At 38.7% G+C, this 23,153-nt stretch overlaps 1 protein-coding gene across 1 annotated transcript in view; it reads right to left on the reverse strand.

Annotated features, from left to right (window-relative positions):
- Positions 1-1,114: 1,114 nt before the first annotated feature.
- LOC118800385 (mucin-5AC-like) overlaps positions 1,115-23,153 on the reverse strand; it is a 28,385-nt gene continuing 6,346 nt past the window's right edge. The window contains exons 2-6 of the mRNA XM_036560593.1: positions 21,292-21,391; positions 15,648-16,391; positions 8,331-9,017; positions 2,975-3,191; positions 1,115-1,133 (exon numbers count right to left, since the gene is read on the reverse strand). Coding sequence (XP_036416486.1) covers positions 1,115-1,133; positions 2,975-3,191; positions 8,331-9,017; positions 15,648-16,391; positions 21,292-21,391 — 1,767 coding nt within the window. The remainder of the gene's footprint in view (positions 1,134-2,974; positions 3,192-8,330; positions 9,018-15,647; positions 16,392-21,291; positions 21,392-23,153) is intronic.

The following is a 23,153-nucleotide window of genomic DNA, read 5'->3' on the forward strand; positions in this document are numbered from 1 at the left end:
CTCCAGGTGTTTTTGGCACAGCCCACCTTACCCATCTGTTGTTGCCCCAGCCTCAACTTTTTGTGAAATGTTTTGCTGGCATTTTCAAAAGCAATAAAATTTCTCAGTTTTAACATTTGATATGTCTTTGTACTATTATCAATTAAATATAGGGCTCAAAGGTTTTGCACACCATTGCATTCTGTTTTATTTTGTATATATGTGTGTGTGTGTGTGTCTGTGTGTGTGTGTGTGCGTGTGTAATTTCTTACTTCAGAAGTGACATTTTTGGCCAGAGTGATGTACTCAGCTGAGGCAGGGTTGTTGTAAGCAGAAATGAAAGCTCTTTGAATGCGAAGATGTAAAGTAAGAACTCCTTCTTCTGCTTTAGCTGGTTCTGCTATGACTGTTGCAGCCTGAATGGCTAAGGAAGCAGCTGAAATAGCAGAAGTGCTGGTGTTTACAGCAGTGACAGCTTCAGAGATTACTACAGCAGTAGATGATACAGTTATGGTAGTATCAGTAATGGCCAGCAACCTGCTGGTTTCCAAATTTCCTTGTGGTTTCATGGTGACAGAAATCGTGGCAAGTTCAGTGAAAGACTTGAGAACCTTACTTCTGATGGGCATTGCTACTTCTGTTATTGTAGAAGCAGTACTTGTCTCCAGGCTTTTAAATGTTGTAGACTGAGTTTCTAATGTATGTATGATTATTTTCTGCTGACATTCCAGTGGCAGTTGAAACAGTCATAGATAATGGATCAATGGATATTTCAGTTGATATGGGTGAAATCTGGTCTTCCGTGGGCTTTGTAATTGTAGAAGCATCCAGTTCTGTTGCAGAATAAAAATGATGTGTAGATGCAGGGGTGGTTGCTTTTTGTCCTAATGTCACAGATGTTGATGTTTCTGCTGTTGACGTTGAATGTTCATCTGTTGTTGATGTTTCTGGCAGTGTTACCAATATGGAGCTTTCTGGTAAAGTTACAGGGTCACCTACTAACACTGCTGGAAATGTAACGGTTTCTGTTGAACTGAAAGACATAAATGATGAACGTTCTGGTAGACTCTTTAGAAATCTTGATGATATTACTGATACGGCTGTTGTTGCAAATGGACCTTTAGTTGGACTACTGTCAGCCGTGGACATCACATCTGTTACGAGAGTTGTGAAAATTTCAGCTGCTGACCCAGACACAAAAAGTCTTGCAGGTTCAGCAGCAGATGTAAGAGTAGATGTGGTTGTGACAGACTCAATAAGAGGTTGAATAAAAGGAGCAGACTGACTTAAAGGGTTGGTCTGAATGGAAGTTACAAGAGACCACTCGACTGTATTCGGATTCACAGTTGATTTCTCAGTCAAAGTCAGTGATGCATCAGTAGCTGCTGGTGTCAGGGTCGCCTTTGTAGCTGTAGAGTCTGCAGTCACTGGCAGTTCAGTTGCAACTGCAGTCATACCCATTGTTGGTGACAAATTTAAAGATGTTATGTTCATCTTGGGTGAAGTTACATGCCCTTGTGGTGTTGACATATCTGGTAAACTTTCAGAAGTGGCTATTAATGTTTCTGGTAAAGATCCATATGTAGCTGCTGTTAATGTTTCTGGTAAGGTGTTTGTTGTTTGAGTTGCAGTTATTGTTTCTGAGGAAGCAGCTCTTATTTTTGTTTCTAATGGAGTAACATGCCCTCCTGTACTTGACATATCTGGAAAATTCTCAGATGTGGATGTTAATGTTTTCGGTGACGTTCTAGATCCTGCTTTCGCTAATATTTCTGGTAATGTGGATGGCGCTTCAGTGGCAGCAATGGTTCCTAACGAAAATTCTTTTCCTGAAATGTTGTCATCTGTGGAATTTACTGTGGCAGATTTTATGACTATAGATGTCAGAATTTGTTGTGCTGGGGTCGTTGTTGCCACTGTAGATGTAGAATCTGATTCAATCAAAGTTTCTGATACAGGTTCTGGTGAAGGTACATGCTCAGCTGTTGTTGAAACATCAGCTGAAGCTGTTGACATGACAAGTGATGTTTCTTCTAATGTTACATATTCGGTTGTGGTGAACTTCCCAGTTAAAAGTACTTGTTCATTTGTTTTTGGAATGTTTGTTAAAGGTTTAGTATCAACTCTAGTTAATGTCTCTGTTGAAGAGGCTGATGATTGCATTTTACTGGATGGTACAAAGAAAGAACCTGGAGTTTCCTCTATATTGGATTGAGACATGAACATTGTGGTTTGTGAAGTACTGATTGCTATGCCAGAGATAGAACCTGTCACAAGTTCAGCAGTAGATGTACTTGTCTGGATTTTGGTTGACAGTTCTTCATTTGGTGCTTTTTTAGAAGCTGTGTCTGTTACATTTTCAGTCACAGCTGTGATTGCATCAGACTGTTCAAAGGTTTCAAGCCCTTGGAATGGTGTAAATTCATTTGTAGGAGATTTCTGAGCATCTTCTGTTGCCTTAAACAGGACATATAAAGATTCTGTTGTTAATTTTCTTTCTAATGGAGTTACATGCCCTCTTGTACTTGACATATCTGGCAAAGTCTCAGATGTGGATGTTAATGTTTCCTGTAACGTTGCAGATCCTGCTTTCGGTACTATTTCTGGTAATGTGGACAGTGCTTGAGTTTCAGCAACAATTCCTAATGAAAATTCTTTTCCTGAACTATTGTCATCAGTGGAAATTACTGTGACAAGTTTAGCAGTGGATGTAGTAGTCGGGATTTTGGTTGACAGTTCTTCGTTTGGTGCTTTTCTAGAATCTGTCTCTATTATATATTCAGTCACAGCTGTGATTTCATCATGTTGTTCGAAGGTTTCCAGCACTTGTGATGGTGTAGCTTCACTTGTAGGGGATTTCTGAGCATGTTCTGTTGTCTTAAATTGAACATTTAAAGAATCTGTTGTTATTTTTCTTTCTAATGGAGGTACATGCCCTCCTGTACTTCCCATATCTGGCAAAGTCTCAGATGTGGATGTTAATGTTTCCGGTGACGTTCCAGATCCTGCTTTCGCTAATATTTCTGGTAATGTGGATGGTGCTTCAGTGGCAGCATTAGTTCCTAACGAAAATTCTTTTCCTGAACTGTTGTCATCTGTGGAATTTACTGTGGCAGATTTTATGACTATAGATGTCAGAATTTGTTGTGCTGGGGTCGTTGTTGCCACTGTAGATGTAGATTCTGATTCAATCAAAATTTCTGATACAGGTTCTGGTGAAGTTACATGCTCAGCTGTTGTTGAAACATCAGCTGAAGCTGTTGACATGACTAGCGATGTTTCTTCTAATGCTACATATTCGGTCGTCGTAAACGTCCCTGTTAAAAGTAATTGCTCATTTGTTTTTGGAATGTTTGTTAAAGGTCCAGTATCAACTCTTGTTAATGTCTCTGTTGAAGTGGCTGATGATTGCATTGTACTGGATGATACAAAGAAAGAACCTGGAGTTTCCTCTATATTGGATTGAGACATGAACATTGTGGTTTGTAAAGTATTGATTGCTGGGCCAGAGATAGAACCTGTCACAAGTTCAGCAGTAGATGTAGCTGTCTGGTTTTTGGTTGACACTTCTTCATTTGGTGCTTTTCTAGAATCTGTCTGTATTATATATTCAGTCACAGCTGTGATTTCATCATGTTGTTCGAAGGTTTCCAGCACTTGTGATGGTGTAAAATCACTGGCAGAGGATTTCTGAGCATGGTCTGTTGTCTTAAATTGGGCATTTAATGATTCTGTTGTTATTTTCCTTTCTAATGTAGTTACATGCCCTCCTGTACTTCCCATATCTGGCAAAGTCTCAGATGTGGCTGTTATTGTTTCTGGTGATGTTACAGATAATGCTGTCGGTAATATTTCCGGTAATGTGGACGGTGCTTGAGTGTCAGGAACGATTCCTGTTGAAAATGCTTTTACTAAAATATTGTCCACAGTGGAAATTACTAGGTCAGATTTCATGACTGTAGAAGTCAGAGACTGTGCTGTCATGGTAGAACTTTCTTCACTAATGATTTGTGTTGAAGTTGCTGCTTCAACCGTAGATATAGAATCTGTTATGATCGAAGCTTCTGATACAGGTTCTGGTGAAGTTACATGCTCATCTTTTGGTGAAATATCAACTGAAGTTGTTGATGTGACTGTGGATGTTTCTTCTGATGCTACATGTTCAGTGCTCATTAACACCTCTGTGAAATGTAATTCTTCATCTGTTGTTGTGATTTCTGTTAAAGGTCCAGTACTGACTGTTGTTACTGTTTCTGATAAAGTGGCTAATGATTGTATTTCAATTGATGTTTCAGATAAAGAACCTGTAGTTGTGACAATATTGGGTTCAAGCTTGAACACTGTGGTTTTTAAAGTATTGACTTCTGTTCCAGAGATAGAAACTGTCAAAAGCTCAGCAGCAGGTGAAGTAGTCTGTATTGCAGTTGACATTTCTTCATTAGGTGCTTTTCTAGAAGCTGTGTCTGTTACATTTTCAGTCACAGCTGTGATTGCATCAGACTGTTCAAAGGTTTCAAGCCCTTGGAATGGTGTAAATTCATTTGTAGGAGATTTCTGAGCATCTTCTGTTGCCTTAAATAGGACATATAAAGATTCTGTTGTTACTTTTCTTTCTAATGGAGTTACATGCCCTCTTGTACTTGACATATCTGGCAAAGTCTCAGATGTGGATGTTAATGTTTCCGGTGACGTTCCAGATCCTGCTCTCGCTAATATTTCTGGTAATGTGGATGGCGCTTCAGTGGCAGCATTGGTTCCTGACGAAAATTCTTTTCCTGAACTGTTGTCATCTGTGGAATTTACTGTGGCAGATTTTATGACTATAGATGTCAGAATTTGTTGTGCTGGGGTCATTGTTGCCACTGTAGATGTAGATTCTGATTCAATCAAAATTTCTGATACAGGTTCTGGTGAAGTTACATGCTCAGCTGTTGTTGAAACATCAGCTGAAGCTGTTGACGTGACTAGCGATGTTTCTTCTAATGCTACATATTTGGTCGTCGTGAACGTCCCTGTTAAAAGTAATTGCTCATTTGTTTTTGGAATGTTTGTTAAAGGTCCAGTATCAACTCTTGTTAATGTCTCTGTTGAAGTGGCTGATGATTGCATTGCACTGGATGATACAAAGAAAGAACCTGGAGTTTCCTCTATATTGGATTGAGACATGAACATTGTGGTTTGTAAAGTATTGATTGCTGTGCCAATGATAGAACCTGTCACAAGTTCAGCAGTAGATGTAGCTGTCTGGTTTTTGGTTGACACTTCTTCATTTGGTGCTTTTCTAGAATCTGTCTGTATTATATATTCAGTCACAGCTGTGATTTCATCATGTTGTTCGAAGGTTTCCAGCAATTGTGATGGTGTAAAATCACTGGCAGAGGATTTCTGAGCATGGTCTGTTGTCTTAAATTGGGCATTTAATGATTCTGTTGTTATTTTCCTTTCTAATGTAGTTACATGCCCTCCTGTACTTCCCGTATCTGGCAAAGTCTCAGATGTGGCTGTTATTGTTTCTGGTGATGTTACAGATAATGCTGTCGGTAATATTTCCGGTAATGTGGACGGTGCTTGAGTGTCAGGAACGATTCCTGTTGAAAATGCTTTTACTAAAATATTGTCCACAGTGGAAATTACTAGGTCAGATTTCATGACTGTAGAAGTCAGAGACTGTGCTGTCATGGTAGAACTTTCTTCACTAATGATTTGTGTTGAAGTTGCTGCTTCAACCGTAGATATAGAATCTGATATGATCGAAACTTCTGATACAGGTTCTGGTGAAGTTACATGCTCATCTTTTGGTGAAATATCAACTGAAGTTGTTGATGTGACTGTGGATGTTTCTTCTGATGCTACATGTTCAGTGCTCATTAACACCTCTGTGAAATGTAATTCTTCATCTGTTGTTGTGATTTCTGTTAAAGGTCCAGTACTGACTGTTGTTACTGTTTCTGATAAAGTGGCTAATGATTGTATTTCAATTGATGTTTCAGATAAAGAACCTGTAGTTGTGACAATATTGGGTTCAGGCTTGAACACTGTGGTTTTTAAAGTATCGACTTCTGTTCCAGAGATAGAAACTGTCAAAAGCTCAGCAGTAGGTGAAGTAGTCTGTATTGCAGTTGACATTTCTTCATTAGGTGCTTTTCTAGAAGCTGTGTCTGTTACATTTTCAGTCACAGCTGTGATTGCATCAGACTGTTCAAAGGTTTCAAGCCCTTGGAATGGTGTAAATTCATTTGTAGGAGATTTCTGAGCATCTTCTGTTGCCTTAAATAGGACATATAAAGATTCTGTTGTTACTTTTCTTTCTAATGGAGTTACATGCCCTCTTGTACTTGACATATCTGGCAAAGTCTCAGATGTGGATGTTAATGTTTCCGGTGACGTTCCAGATCCTGCTTTCGGTAATATTTCTGGTAATGTGGACAGTGCTTGAGTTGCAGCAACAATTCCTACTGAAAATTCTTTTCCTGAACTATTGTCATCAGTGGAAATTACTGTGACAAGTTCAGCAGTAGATGTAGTAGTCGGGATTTTGGTTGACAGTTCTTCGTTTGGTGCTTTTCTGGAATCTGTCTGTATTATATATTCAGTCACAGCTGTGATTTCATCATGTTGTTCGAAGGTTTCCAGCACTTGTGATGATGTGAAATCACTGGCAGAGGATTCCTGAGCATGGTCTGTTGTCTTAAATTGGGCATTTAATGATTCTGTTGTTATTTTCCTTTCTATTGTAGTTACATGCCCTCCTGTACTTCCCATATCTGGCAAAGTCTCAGATGTGGCTGTTATTGTTTCTGGTGATGTTACAGATAATGCTGTCGGTAATATTTCCGGTAATGTGGACGGTGCTTGAGTGTCAGGAACGATTCCTGTTGAAAATGCTTTTACTAAAATATTGTCCACAGTGGAAATTACTAGGTCAGATTTCATGACTGTAGAAGTCAGAGACTGTGCTGTCATGGTAGAACTTTCTTCACTAATGATTTGTGTTGAAGTTGCTGCTTCAACCGTAGATATAGAATCTGTTATGATCGAAACTTCTGATACAGGTTCTGGTGAAGTTACATGCTCATCTTTTGGTGAAATATCAACTGAAGTTGTTGATGTGACTGTGGATGTTTCTTCTGATGCTACATGTTCAGTGCTCATTAACACCTCTGTGAAATGTAATTCTTCATCTGTTGTTGTGATTTCTGTTAAAGGTCCAGTACTGACTGTTGTTACTGTTTCTGATAAAGTGGCTAATGATTGTATTTCAATTGATGTTTCAGATAAAGAACCTGTAGTTGTGACAATATTGGGTTCAAGCTTGAACACTGTGTTTTTTAAAGTATCGACTTCTGTTCCAGAGATAGAAACTGTCAAAAGCTCAGCAGTAGGTGAAGTAGTCTGTATTGCAGTTGACATTTCTTCATTAGGTGCTTTTCTAGAAGCTGTGTCTGTTACATTTTCAGTCACAGCTGTGATTGCATCAGACTGTTCAAAGGTTTCAAGCCCTTGGAATGGTGTAAATTCATTTGTAGGAGATTTCTGAGCATCTTCTGTTGCCTTAAATAGGACATATAAAGATTCTGTTGTTACTTTTCTTTCTAATGGAGTTACATGCCCTCTTGTACTTGACATATCTGGCAAAGTCTCAGATGTGGATGTTAATGTTTCCGGTGACGTTCCAGATCCTGCTTTCACTAATATTTCTGGTAATGTGGATGGTGCTTCAGTGGCAGCATTGGTTCCTGACAAAAATTCTTTTCCTGAACTGTTGTCATCTGTGGAATTTACTGTGGCAGATTTTATGACTATAGATGTCAGAATTTGTTGTGCTGGGGTCATTGTTGCCACTGTAGATGTAGATTCTGATTCAATCAAAATTTCTGATACAGGTTCTGGTGAAGTTACATGCTCAGCTGTTGTTGAAACATCAGCTGAAGCTGTTGACGTGACTAGCGATGTTTCTTCTAATGCTACATATTTGGTCGTCGTGAACGTCCCTGTTAAAAGTAATTGCTCATTTGTTTTTGGAATGTTTGTTAAAGGTCCAGTATCAACTCTTGTTAATGTCTCTGTTGAAGTGGCTGATGATTGCATTGCACTGGATGATACAAAGAAAGAACCTGGAGTTTCCTCTATATTGGATTGAGACATGAACATTGTGGTTTGTAAAGTATTGATTGCTGTGCCAGAGATAGAACCTGTCACAAGTTCAGCAGTAGATGTAGCTGTCTGGTTTTTGGTTGACACTTCTTCATTTGGTGCTTTTCTAGAATCTGTCTGTATTATATAGTCAGTCACAGCTGTGATTTCATCATGTTGTTCGAAGGTTTCCAGCAATTGTGATGGTGTAAAATCACTGGCAGAGGATTTCTGAGCATGGTCTGTTGTCTTAAATTGGGCATTTAATGATTCTGTTGTTATTTTCCTTTCTAATGTAGTTACATGCCCTCCTGTACTTCCCGTATCTGGCAAAGTCTCAGATGTGGCTGTTATTGTTTCTGGTGATGTTACAGATAATGCTGTCGGTAATATTTCCGGTAATGTGGACGGTGCTTGAGTGTCAGGAACGATTCCTGTTGAAAATGCTTTTACTAAAATATTGTCCACAGTGGAAATTACTAGGTCAGATTTCATGACTGTAGAAGTCAGAGACTGTGCTGTCATGGTAGAACTTTCTTCACTAATGATTTGTGTTGAAGTTGCTGCTTCAACCGTAGATATAGAATCTGATATGATCGAAACTTCTGATACAGGTTCTGGTGAAGTTACATGCTCATCTTTTGGTGAAATATCAACTGAAGTTGTTGATGTGACTGTGGATGTTTCTTCTGATGCTACATGTTCAGTGCTCATTAACACCTCTGTGAAATGTAATTCTTCATCTGTTGTTGTGATTTCTGTTAAAGGTCCAGTACTGACTGTTGTTACTGTTTCTGATAAAGTGGCTAATGATTGTATTTCAATTGATGTTTCAGATAAAGAACCTGTAGTTGTGACAATATTGGGTTCAGGCTTGAACACTGTGGTTTTTAAAGTATCGACTTCTGTTCCAGAGATAGAAACTGTCAAAAGCTCAGCAGTAGGTGAAGTAGTCTGTATTGCAGTTGACATTTCTTCATTAGGTGCTTTTCTAGAAGCTGTGTCTGTTACATTTTCAGTCACAGCTGTGATTGCACCAGACTGTTCAAAGGTTTCAAGCCCTTGGAATGGTGTAAATTCATTTGTAGGAGATTTCTGAGCATCTTCTGTTGCCTTAAATAGGACATATAAAGATTCTGTTGTTACTTTTCTTTCTAATGGAGTTACATGCCCTCTTGTACTTGACATATCTGGCAAAGTCTCAGATGTGGATGTTAATGTTTCCTGTAACGTTCCAGATCCTGCTTTCGGTAATATTTCTGGTAATGTGGACAGTGCTTGAGTTGCAGCAACAATTCCTAATGAAAATTCTTTTCCTGAACTATTGTCATCAGTGGAAATTACTGTGACAAGTTTAGCAGTAGATGTAGTAGTCGGGATTTTGGTTGACAGTTCTTCGTTTGGTGCTTTTCTTGAATCTGTCTCTATTATATATTCAGTCACAGCTGTGATTTCATCATGTTGTTCAAAGGTTTCCAGCACTTGTGATGGTGTAGATTCACTTGTAGGGGATTTCTGAGCATCTTCTGTTGTCTTAAATTGAACATTTAAAGAATCTGTTGTTATTTTTCTTTCTAATGGAGGTACATGCCCTCCTGTACTTCCCATATCTGGCAAAGTCTCAGATGTGGATGTTAATGTTTCCGGTGACGTTCCAGATCCTGCTTTCACTAATATTTCTGGTAATGTGGATGGCGCTTCAGTGGCAGCATTGGTTCCTAACGAAAATTCTTTTCCTGAACTGTTGTCATCTGTGGAATTTACTGTGGCAGATTTTATGACTATAGATGTCAGAATTTGTTGTGCTGGGGTCGTTGTTGCCACTGAAGATGTAGATTCTGATTCAATCAAAATTTCTGATACAGGTTCTGGTGAAGTTACATGCTCAGCTGTTGTTGAAACATCAGCCGAAGCTGTTGACGTGACTAGCGATGTTTCTTCTATTGCTACATATTCGGTCGTCGTGAACGTTCCTGTTAAAAGTAATTGCTCATTTGTTTTTGGAATGTTTGTTAAAGGTCCAGTATCAACTCTTGTTAATCTCTCTGTTGAAGTGGCTAATGATTGCATTGTACTGGATGATACAAAGAAAGAACCTGGAGTTTCCTCTATATTGGATTGAGACATGAACATTGTGGTTTGTAAAGTATTGATTGCTGTGCCAATGATAGAACCTGTCACAAGTTCAGCAGTAGATGTAGCTGTCTGGTTTTTGGTTGACACTTCTTCATTTGGTGCTTTTCTAGAATCTGTCTGTATTATATATTCAGTCACAGCTGTGATTTCATCATGTTGTTCGAAGGTTTCCAGCACTTGTGATGGTGTAGATTCACTTGTAGGGGATTTCTGAGCATCTTCTGTTGTCTTAAATTGAACATTTAAAGAATCTGTTGTTATTTTTCTTTCTAATGGAGGTACATGCCCTCCTGTACTTCCCATATCTGGCAAAGTCTCAGATGTGGATGTTAATGTTTCCGGTGACGTTCCAGATCCTGCTTTCACTAATATTTCTGGTAATGTGGATGGCGCTTCAGTGGCAGCATTGGTTCCTAACGAAAATTCTTTTCGTGAACTGTTGTCATCTGTGGAAATTACTGTGACAAGTTTAGCAGTAGATGTAGTAGTCGGGATTTTGGTTGACAGTTCTTCGTTTGGTGCTTTTCTTGAATCTGTCTGTATTATATATTCAGTCACAGCTGTGATTTCATCATGTTGTTCGAAGGTTTCCAGCAATTGTGATGATGTGAAATCACTGGCAGAGGATTTTTGAGCATGGTCTGTTGTCTTAAATTGGGCATTTAATGATTCTGTTGTTATTTTCCTTTCTAATGTAGTTACATGCCCTCCTGTACTTCCCATATCTGGCAAAGTCTCAGATGTGGCTGTTATTGTTTCTGGTGATGTTACAGATAATGCTGTCGGTAATATTTCCGGTAATGTGGACGGTGCCTGAGTGTCAGGAACGATTCCTGTTGAAAATGCTTTTACTAAAATATTGTCCACAGTGGAAATTACTAGGTCAGATTTCATGACTGTAGAAGTCAGAGACTGTGCTGTCATGGTAGAACTTTCTTCACTAATGATTTGTGTTGAAGTTGCTGCTTCAACCGTAGATATAGAATCTGTTATGATCGAAACTTCTGATACAGGTTCTGGTGAAGTTACATGCTCATCTTTTGGTGAAATATCAACTGAAGTTGTTGATGTGACTCTGGATGTTTCTTCTGATGCTACATGTTCAGTGCTCATTAACACCTCTGTGAAATGTAATTCTTCATCTGTTGTTGTGATTTCTGTTAAAGGTCCAGTACTGACTGTTGTTACTGTTTCTGATAAAGTGGCTAATGATTGTATTTCAATTGATGTTTCAGATAAAGAACCTGTAGTTGTGACAATATTGGGTTCAAGCTTGAACACTGTGGTTTTTAAAGTATCGACTTCTGTTCCAGAGATAGAAACTGTCAAAAGCTCAGCAGCAGGTGAAGTAGTCTGTATTGCAGTTGACATTTCTTCATTAGGTGCTTTTCTAGAAGCTGTGTCTGTTACATTTTCAGTCACAGCTGTGATTGCATCAGACTGTTCAAAGGTTTCAAGCCCTTGGAATGGTGTAAATTCATTTGTAGGAGATTTCTGAGCATCTTCTGTTGCCTTAAATAGGACATATAAAGATTCTGTTGTTACTTTTCTTTCTAATGGAGTTACATGCCCTCTTGTACTTGACATATCTGGCAAAGTCTCAGATGTGGATGTTAATGTTTCCGGTGACGTTCCAGATCCTGCTCTCGCTAATATTTCTGGTAATGTGGATGGCGCTTCAGTGGCAGCATTGGTTCCTGACGAAAATTCTTTTCCTGAACTGTTGTCATCTGTGGAATTTACTGTGGCAGATTTTATGACTATAGATGTCAGAATTTGTTGTGCTGGGGTCATTGTTGCCACTGTAGATGTAGATTCTGATTCAATCAAAATTTCTGATACAGGTTCTGGTGAAGTTACATGCTCAGCTGTTGTTGAAACATCAGCTGAAGCTGTTGACGTGACTAGCGATGTTTCTTCTAATGCTACATATTTGGTCGTCGTGAACGTCCCTGTTAAAAGTAATTGCTCATTTGTTTTTGGAATGTTTGTTAAAGGTCCAGTATCAACTCTTGTTAATGTCTCTGTTGAAGTGGCTGATGATTGCATTGCACTGGATGATACAAAGAAAGAACCTGGAGTGTCCTCTATATTGGATTGAGACATGAACATTGTGGTTTGTAAAGTATTGATTGCTGTGCCAGAGATAGAACCTGTCACAAGTTCAGCAGTAGATGTAGCTGTCTGGTTTTTGGTTGACACTTCTTCATTTGGTGCTTTTCTAGAATCTGTCTGTATTATATATTCAGTCACAGCTGTGATTTCATCATGTTGTTCGAAGGTTTCCAGCACTTGTGATGGTGTAAAATCACTGGCAGAGGATTTCTGAGCATGGTCTGTTGTCTTAAATTGGGCATTTAATGATTCTGTTGTTATTTTCCTTTCTAATGTAGTTACATGCCCTCCTGTACTTCCCATATCTGGCAAAGTCTCAGATGTGGCTGTTATTGTTTCTGGTGATGTTACAGATAATGCTGTCGGTAATATTTCCGGTAATGTGGACGGTGCTTGAGTGTCAGGAACGATTCCTGTTGAAAATGCTTTTACTAAAATATTGTCCACAGTGGAAATTACTAGGTCAGATTTCATGACTGTAGAAGTCAGAGACTGTGCTGTCATGGTAGAACTTTCTTCACTAATGATTTGTGTTGAAGTTGCTGCTTCAACCGTAGATATAGAATCTGTTATGATCGAAACTTCTGATACAGGTTCTGGTGAAGTTACATGCTCATCTTTTGGTGAAATATCAACTGAAGTTGTTGATGTGACTGTGGATGTTTCTTCTGATGCTACATGTTCAGTGCTCATTAACACCTCTGTGAAATGTAATTCTTCATCTGTTGTTGTGATTTCTGTTAAAGGTCCAGTACTGACTGTTGTTACTGTTTCTGATAAAGTGGCTAATGATTGTATTTCAATTGATGTTTCAGATAAAGAACCTGTAGTTGTGACAATATTGGGTTCAAGCTTGAACACTGTGGTTTTTAAAGTATCGACTTCTGTTCCAGAGATAGAAACTGTCAAAAGCTCAGCAGTAGGTGAAGTAGTCTGTATTGCAGTTGACATTTCTTCATTAGGTGCTTTTCTAGAAGCTGTGTCTGTTACATTTTCAGTCACAGCTGTGATTGCACCAGACTGTTCAAAGGTTTCAAGCCCTTGGAATGGTGTAAATTCATTTGTAGGAGATTTCTGAGCATCTTCTGTTGCCTTAAATAGGACATATAAAGATTCTGTTGTTACTTTTCTTTCTAATGGAGTTACATGCCCTCTTGTACTTGACATATCTGGCAAAGTCTCAGATGTAGATGTTAATGTTTCCTGTAACATTCCAGATCCTGCTTTCGGTAATATTTCTGGTAATGTGGACAGTGCTTGAGTTGCAGCAACAATTCCTAATGAAAATTCTTTTCCTGAACTATTGTCATCAGTGGAAATTACTGTGACAAGTTTAGCAGTAGATGTAGTAGTCGGGATTTTGGTTGACAGTTCTTCGTTTGGTGCTTTTCTTGAATCTGTCTGTATTATATATTCAGTCACAGCTGTGATTTCATCATGTTGTTCGAAGGTTTCCAGCACTTGTGATGGTGTAGATTCACTTGTAGGGGATTTCTGAGCATCTTCTGTTGTCTTAAATTGAACATTTAAAGAATCTGTTGTTATTTTTCTTTCTAATGGAGGTACATGCCCTCCTGTACTTCCCATATCTGGCAAAGTCTCAGATGTGGCTGTTATTGTTTCTGGTGATGTTACAGATAATGCTGTCGGTAATATTTCCGGTAATGTGGACGGTGCTTGAGTGTCAGGAACGATTCCTGTTGAAAATGCTTTTACTAAAATATTGTCCACAGTGGAAATTACTAGGTCAGATTTCATGACTGTAGAAGTCAGAGACTGTGCTGTCATGGTAGAACTTTCTTCACTAATGATTTGTGTTGAAGTTGCTGCTTCAACCGTAGATATAGAATCTGTTATGATCGAAACTTCTGATACAGGTTCTGGTGAAGTTACATGCTCATCTTTTGGTGAAATATCAACTGAAGTTGTTGATGTGACTGTGGATGTTTCTTCTGATGCTACATGTTCAGTGCTCATTAACACCTCTGTGAAATGTAATTCTTCATCTGTTGTTGTGATTTCTGTTAAAGGTCCAGTACTGACTGTTGTTACTGTTTCTGATAAAGTGGCTAATGATTGTATTTCAATTGATGTTTCAGATAAAGAACCTGTAGTTGTGACAATATTGGGTTCAGGCTTGAACACTGTGGTTTTTAAAGTATCGACTTCTGTTCCAGAGATAGAAACTGTCAAAAGCTCAGCAGTAGGTGAAGTAGTCTGTATTGCAGTTGACATTTCTTCATTAGGTGCTTTTCTAGAAGCTGTGTCTGTTACATTTTCAGTCACAGCTGTGATTGCACCAGACTGTTCAAAGGTTTCAAGCCCTTGGAATGGTGTAAATTCATTTGTAGGAGATTTCTGAGCATCTTCTGTTGCCTTAAATAGGACATATAAAGATTCTGTTGTTACTTTTCTTTCTAATGGAGTTACATGCCCTCTTGTACTTGACATATCTGGCAAAGTCTCAGATGTAGATGTTAATGTTTCCTGTAACATTCCAGATCCTGCTTTCGGTAATATTTCTGGTAATGTGGACAGTGCTTGAGTTGCAGCAACAATTCCTAATGAAAATTCTTTTCCTGAACTATTGTCATCAGTGGAAATTACTGTGACAAGTTTAGCAGTAGATGTAGTAGTCGGGATTTTGGTTGACAGTTCTTCGTTTGGTGCTTTTCTTGAATCTGTCTGTATTATATATTCAGTCACAGCTGTGATTTCATCATGTTGTTCGAAGGTTTCCAGCACTTGTGATGGTGTAGATTCACTTGTAGGGGATTTCTGAGCATCTTCTGTTGTCTTAAATTGAACATTTAAAGAATCTGTTGTTATTTTTCTTTCTAATGGAGGTACATGCCCTCCTGTACTTCCCATATCTGGCAAAGTCTCAGATGTGGATGTTAATGTTTCCGGTGACGTTCCAGATCCTGCTTTCACTAATATTTCTGGTAATGTGGATGGCGCTTCAGTGGCAGCATTGGTTCCTAACGAAAATTCTTTTCGTGAACTGTTGTCATCTGTGGAAATTACTGTGACAAGTTTAGCAGTAGATGTAGTAGTCGGGATTTTGGTTGACAGTTCTTCGTTTGGTGCTTTTCTTGAATCTGTCTGTATTATATATTCAGTCACAGCTGTGATTTCATCATGTTGTTCGAAGGTTTCCAGCAATTGTGATGATGTGAAATCACTGGCAGAGGATTTTTGAGCATGGTCTGTTGTCTTAAATTGGGCATTTAATGATTCTGTTGTTATTTTCCTTTCTAATGTAGTTACATGCCCTCCTGTACTTCCCATATCTGGCAAAGTCTCAGATGTGGCTGTTATTGTTTCTGGTGATGTTACAGATAATGCTGTCGGTAATATTTCCGGTAATGTGGACGGTGCCTGAGTGTCAGGAACGATTCCTGTTGAAAATGCTTTTACTAAAATATTGTCCACAGTGGAAATTACTAGGTCAGATTTCATGACTGTAGAAGTCAGAGACTGTGCTGTCATGGTAGAACTTTCTTCACTAATGATTTGTGTTGAAGTTGCTGCTTCAACCGTAGATATAGAATCTGTTATGATCGAAACTTCTGATACAGGTTCTGGTGAAGTTACATGCTCATCTTTTGGTGAAATATCAACTGAAGTTGTTGATGTGACTGTGGATGTTTCTTCTGATGCTACATGTTCAGTGCTCATTAACACCTCTGTGAAATGTAATTCTTCATCTGTTGTTGTGATTTCTGTTAAAGGTCCAGTACTGACTGTTGTTACTGTTTCTGATAAAGTGGCTAATGATTGTATTTCAATTGATGTTTCAGATAAAGAACCTGTAGTTGTGACAATATTGGGTTCAGGCTTGAACACTGTGGTTTTTAAAGTATCGACTTCTGTTCCAGAGATAGAAACTGTCAAAAGCTCAGCAGTAGGTGAAGTAGTCTGTATTGCAGTTGACATTTCTTCATTAGGTGCTTTTCTAGAAGCTGTGTCTGTTACATTTTCAGTCACAGCTGTGATTGCATCAGACTGTTCAAAGGTTTCAAGCCCTTGGAATGGTGTAAATTCATTTGTAGGAGATTTCTGAGCATCTTCTGTTGCCTTAAATAGGACATATAAAGATTCTGTTGTTACTTTTCTTTCTAATGGAGTTACATGCCCTCTTGTACTTGACATATCTGGCAAAGTCTCAGATGTAGATGTTAATGTTTCCTGTAACATTCCAGATCCTGCTTTCGGTAATATTTCTGGTAATGTGGACAGTGCTTGAGTTGCAGCAACAATTCCTAATGAAAATTCTTTTCCTGAACTATTGTCATCAGTGGAAATTACTGTGACAAGTTTAGCAGTAGATGTAGTAGTCGGGATTTTGGTTGACAGTTCTTCGTTTGGTGCTTTTCTTGAATCTGTCTGTATTATATATTCAGTCACAGCTGTGATTTCATCATGTTGTTCGAAGGTTTCCAGCACTTGTGATGGTGTAGATTCACTTGTAGGGGATTTCTGAGCATCTTCTGTTGTCTTAAATTGAACATTTAAAGAATCTGTTGTTATTTTTCTTTCTAATGGAGGTACATGCCCTCCTGTACTTCCCATATCTGGCAAAGTCTCAGATGTGGATGTTAATGTTTCCGGTGACGTTCCAGATCCTGCTCTCGCTAATATTTCTGGTAATGTGGATGGCGCTTCAGTGGCAGCATTGGTTCCTGGCGAAAATTCTTTTCCTGAACTGTTGTCATCTGTGGAATTTACTGTGGCAGATTTTATGACTATAGATGTCAGAATTTGTTGTGCTGGGGTCGTTGTTGCCACTGAAGATGTAGATTCTGATTCAATCAAAATTTCTGATACAGGTTCTGGTGAAGTTACATGCTCAGCTGTTGTTGAAACATCAGCTGAAGCTGTTGACGTGACTAGCGATGTTTCTTCTAATGCTACATATTTGGTCGTCGTGAACGTCCCTGTTAAAAGTAATTGCTCATTTGTTTTTGGAATGTTTGTTAAAGGTCCAGTATCAACTCTTGTTAATCTCTCTGTTGAAGTGGCTAATGATTGCATTGTACTGGATGATACAAAGAAAGAACCTGGAGTTTCCTCTATATTGGATTGAGACATGAACATTGTGGTTTGTAAAGTATTGATTGCTGTGCCAGAGATAGAACCTGTCACAAGTTCAGCAGTAGATGTAGCTGTCTGGTTTTTGGTTGACACTTCTTCATTTGGTGCTTTTCTAGAATCTGTCTGTATTATATAGTCAGTCACAGCTGTGATTTCATCATGTTGTTCGAAGGTTTCCAGCAATTGTGATGGTGTAAAATCACTGGCAGAGGATTTCTGAGCATGGTCTGTTGTCTTAAATTGGGCATTTAATGATTCTGTTGTTATTTTCCTTTCTAATGTAGTTACATGCCCTCCTGTACTTCCCGTATCTGGCAAAGTCTCAGATGTGGCTGTTATTGTTTCTGGTGATGTTACAGATAATGCTGTCGGTAATATTTCCGGTAATGTGGACGGTGCTTGAGTGTCAGGAACGATTCCTGTTGAAAATGCTTTTACTAAAATATTGTCCACAGTGGAAATTACTAGGTCAGATTTCATGACTGTAGAAGTCAGAGACTGTGCTGTCATGGTAGAACTTTCTTCACTAATGATTTGTGTTGAAGTTGCTGCTTCAACCGTAGATATAGAATCTGATATGATCGAAACTTCTGATACAGGTTCTGGTGAAGTTACATGCTCATCTTTTGGTGAAATATCAACTGAAGTTGTTGATGTGACTGTGGATGTTTCTTCTGATGCTACATGTTCAGTGCTCATTAACACCTCTGTGAAATGTAATTCTTCATCTGTTGTTGTGATTTCTGTTAAAGGTCCAGTACTGACTGTTGTTACTGTTTCTGATAAAGTGGCTAATGATTGTATTTCAATTGATGTTTCAGATAAAGAACCTGTAGTTGTGACAATATTGGGTTCAGGCTTGAACACTGTGGTTTTTAAAGTATCGACTTCTGTTCCAGAGATAGAAACTGTCAAAAGCTCAGCAGCAGGTGAAGTAGTCTGTATTGCAGTTGACATTTCTTCATTAGGTGCTTTTCTAGAAGCTGTGTCTGTTACATTTTCAGTCACAGCTGTGATTGCATCAGACTGTTCAAAGGTTTCAAGCCCTTGGAATGGTGTAAATTCATTTGTAGGAGATTTCTGAGCATCTTCTGTTGCCTTAAATAGGACATATAAAGATTCTGTTGTTAATTTTCTTTCTAATGGAGTTACATGCCCTCTTGTACTTGACATATCTGGCAAAGTCTCAGATGTGGATGTTAATGTTTCCGGTGACGTTCCAGATCCTGCTCTCGCTAATATTTCTGGTAATGTGGATGGCGCTTCAGTGGCAGCATTGGTTCCTGGCGAAAATTCTTTTCCTGAACTGTTGTCATCTGTGGAATTTACTGTGGCAGATTTTATGACTATAGATGTCAGAATTTGTTGTGCTGGGGTCATTGTTGCCACTGTAGATGTAGATTCTGATTCAATCAAAATTTCTGATACAGGTTCTGGTGAAGTTACATGCTCAGCTGTTGTTGAAACATCAGCTGAAGCTGTTGACGTGACTAGCGATGTTTCTTCTAATGCTACATATTTGGTCGTCGTGAACGTCCCTGTTAAAAGTAATTGCTCATTTGTTTTTGGAATGTTTGTTAAAGGTCCAGTATCAACTCTTGTTAATGTCTCTGTTGAAGTGGCTGATGATTGCATTGCACTGGATGATACAAAGAAAGAACCTGGAGTTTCCTCTATATTGGATTGAGACATGAACATTGTGGTTTGTAAAGTATTGATTGCTGTGCCAGAGATAGAACCTGTCACAAGTTCAGCAGTAGATGTAGCTGTCTGGTTTTTGGTTGACACTTCTTCATTTGGTGCTTTTCTAGAATCTGTCTGTATTATATATTCAGTCACAGCTGTGATTTCATCATGTTGTTCGAAGGTTTCCAGCACTTGTGATGATGTGAAATCACTGGCAGAGGATTTCTGAGCATGGTCTGTTGTCTTAAATTGGGCATTTAATGATTCTGTTGTTATTTTCCTTTCTAATGTAGTTACATGCCCTCCTGTACTTCCCGTATCTGGCAAAGTCTCAGATGTGGCTGTTATTGTTTCTGGTGATGTTACAGATAATGCTGTCGGTAATATTTCCGGTAATGTGGACGGTGCTTGAGTGTCAGGAACGATTCCTGTTGAAAATGCTTTTACTAAAATATTGTCCACAGTGGAAATTACTAGGTCAGATTTCATGACTGTAGAAGTCAGAGACTGTGCTGTCATGGTAGAACTTTCTTCACTAATGATTTGTGTTGAAGTTGCTGCTTCAACCGTAGATATAGAATCTGTTATGATCGAAACTTCTGATACAGGTTCTGGTGAAGTTACATGCTCATCTTTTGGTGAAATATCAACTGAAGTTGTTGATGTGACTGTGGATGTTTCTTCTGATGCTACATGTTCAGTGCTCATTAACACCTCTGTGAAATGTAATTCTTCATCTGTTGTTGTGATTTCTGTTAAAGGTCCAGTACTGACTGTTGTTACTGTTTCTGATAAAGTGGCTAATGATTGTATTTCAATTGATGTTTCAGATAAAGAACCTGTAGTTGTGACAATATTGGGTTCAAGCTTGAACACTGTGGTTTTTAAAGTATCGACTTCTGTTCCAGAGATAGAAACTGTCAAAAGCTCAGCAGCAGGTGAAGTAGTCTGTATTGCAGTTGACATTTCTTCATTAGGTGCTTTTCTAGAAGCTGTGTCTGTTACATTTTCAGTCACAGCTGTGATTGCGTCAGGCTGTTCAAAGGTTTCCAGCCCTTGGAATGGTGTAAATTCACTTGTAGGGGATTTCTGAGCATCTTCTGTTGCCTTAAATAGGACATATAAAGATTCTGTTGTTATTTTTGTTTCTAATGGAGTTACATGCCCTCCTGTACTTGACATATCCAGCAAAGTGTCAGATGTGGTGGCTAATGTTTCCGGTGACGTTCCAGATCCTGCTGTTGGTAATATTTCTGGTAATGTGGATGGCGCTTCAGTGGCAGCATTGGTTCCTGGCGAAAATTCTTTTCCTGAACTGTTGTCATCTGTGGAATTTACTGTGGCAGATTTTATGACTATAGATGTCAGAATTTGTTGTGCTGGGGTCATTGTTGCCACTGTAGATGTAGATTCTGATTCAATCAAAATTTCAGATACAGTTTCTGGTGAAGTTACATGCTCAGCTGTTGTTGAAATATCAGCCGAAGCTGTTGACGTGACTAGCGATGTTTCTTCTATTGCTACATATTTGGTCGTCGTGAACGTCCTGTTAAAAGTACTTGTTCATCTGATGTTGGGATTTTTGTTAAAGGTCCAGTATCAACTGTTGTTAATGTCTCTAATAAAGTGTCTGATGATTGCATTAAACTGGATGATACAAAGAAAGAACCTGGAGTTTCCTCTATATTGGATTGAGACATGAACATTGTGGTTTGTAAAGTATTGATTGCTGTGCCAGATGATAGAACCTGTCACAAGCTCAGCAGTAGATGTAGCTGTCTGGTTTTTGGTTGACACTTCTTCATTTGGTGCTTTTCTAGAATCTGTCTGTATTATATATTCAGTCACAGCTGTGATTTCATCATGTTGTTCGAAGGTTTTCCAGCACTTGTGATGGTGTAGATTCACTTGCAGGGGATTTCTGCGCATCATGTGTTGTCCTAAATAGAACATTTAAAGATGTTGTTATTTTTCTTTCTAATGGAGGTACATGCCCTCCTGTACTTCCCATATCTGGCAAAGTCTCAGATGTGGATGTTAATGTTTCCTGTGACGTTCCAGATCCTGCTTTCACTAATATTTCTGGTAATGTGGATGGCGCTTCAGTGGCAGCATTGGTTCCTAACAAAAATTCTTTTCGTGAACTGTTGTCATCTGTGGAAATTACTGTGACAAGTTTAGCAGTAGATGTAGTAGTCGGGATTTTGGTTGACAGTTCTTCGTTTGGTGCTTTTCTTGAATCTGTCTGTATTATATATTCAGTCACAGCTGTGATTTCATCATGTTGTTCGAAGGTTTCCAGCAATTGTGATGATGTGAAATCACTGGCAAAGGATTTTTGAGCATGGTCTGTTGTCTTAAATTGGGCATTTAATGATTCTGTTGTTATTTTCCTTTCTAATGTAGTTACATGCCCTCCTGTACTTCCCGTATCTGGCAAAGTCTCAGATGTGGCTGTTATTGTTTCTGGTGATGTTACAGATAATGCTGTCGGTAATATTTCCGGTAATGTGGACGGTGCTGAGTGTCAGGAACGATTCCTGTTGAAAATGCTTTTACTAAAATATTGTCCACAGTGGAAATTACTAGGTCAGATTTCATGACTGTAGAAGTCAGAGACTGTGCTGTCATGGTAGAACTTTCTTCACTAATGATTTGTGTTGAAGTTGCTGCTTCAACCGTAGATATAGAATCTGATATGATCGAAACTTCTGATACAGGTTCTGGTGAAGTTACATGCTCATCTTTTGGTGAAATATCAACTGAAGTTGTTGATGTGACTGTGGATGTTTCTTCTGATGCTACATGTTCAGTGCTCATTAACACCTCTGTGAAATGTAATTCTTCATCTGTTGTTGTGATTTCTGTTAAAGGTCCAGTACTGACTGTTGTTACTGTTTCTGATAAAGTGGCTAATGATTGTATTTCAATTGATGTTTCAGATAAAGAACCTGTAGTTGTGACAATATTGGGTTCAAGCTTGAACACTGTGGTTTTTAAAGTATCGACTTCTGTTCCAGAGATAGAAACTGTCAAAAGCTCAGCAGCAGGTGAAGTAGTCTGTATTGCAGTTGACATTTCTTCATTAGGTGCTTTTCTAGAAGCTGTGTCTGTTACATTTTCAGTCACAGCTGTGATTGCATCAGACTGTTCAAAGGTTTCAAGCCCTTGGAATGGTGTAAATTCATTTGTAGGAGATTTCTGAGCATCTTCTGTTGCCTTAAATAGGACATATAAAGATTCTGTTGTTACTTTTCTTTCTAATGGAGTTACATGCCCTCTTGTACTTGACATATCTGGCAAAGTCTCAGATGTGGATGTTAATGTTTCCGGTGACGTTCCAGATCCTGCTCTCGCTAATATTTCTGGTAATGTGGATGGCGCTTCAGTGGCAGCATTGGTTCCTGACGAAAATTCTTTTCCTGAACTGTTGTCATCTGTGGAATTTACTGTGGCAGATTTTATGACTATAGATGTCAGAATTTGTTGTGCTGGGAGTCATTGTTGCCACTGTAGATGTAGATTCTGATTCAATCAAAATTTCTGATACAGGTTCTGGTGAAGTTACATGCTCAGCTGTTGTTGAAACATCAGCTGAAGCTGTTGACGTGACTAGCGATGTTTCTTCTAATGCTACATATTTGGTCGTCGTGAACGTCCCTGTTAAAAGTAATTGCTCATTTGTTTTTGGAATGTTTGTTAAAGGTCCAGTATCAACTCTTGTTAATGTCTCTGTTGAAGTGGCTGATGATTGCATTGCACTGGATGATACAAAGAAAGAACCTGGAGTTTCCTCTATATTGGATTGAGACATGAACATTGTGGTTTGTAAAGTATTGATTGCTGTGCCAGAGATAGAACCTGTCACAAGTTCAGCAGTAGATGTAGCTGTCTGGTTTTTGGTTGACACTTCTTCATTTGGTGCTTTTCTAGAATCTGTCTGTATTATATAGTCAGTCACAGCTGTGATTTCATCATGTTGTTCGAAGGTTTCCAGCAATTGTGAT

This window comes from Colossoma macropomum, unplaced genomic scaffold (genome assembly GCF_904425465.1).
Source record: "Colossoma macropomum unplaced genomic scaffold, Colossoma_macropomum, whole genome shotgun sequence".
Lineage (NCBI taxonomy): Eukaryota > Metazoa > Chordata > Actinopteri > Characiformes > Serrasalmidae > Colossoma > Colossoma macropomum.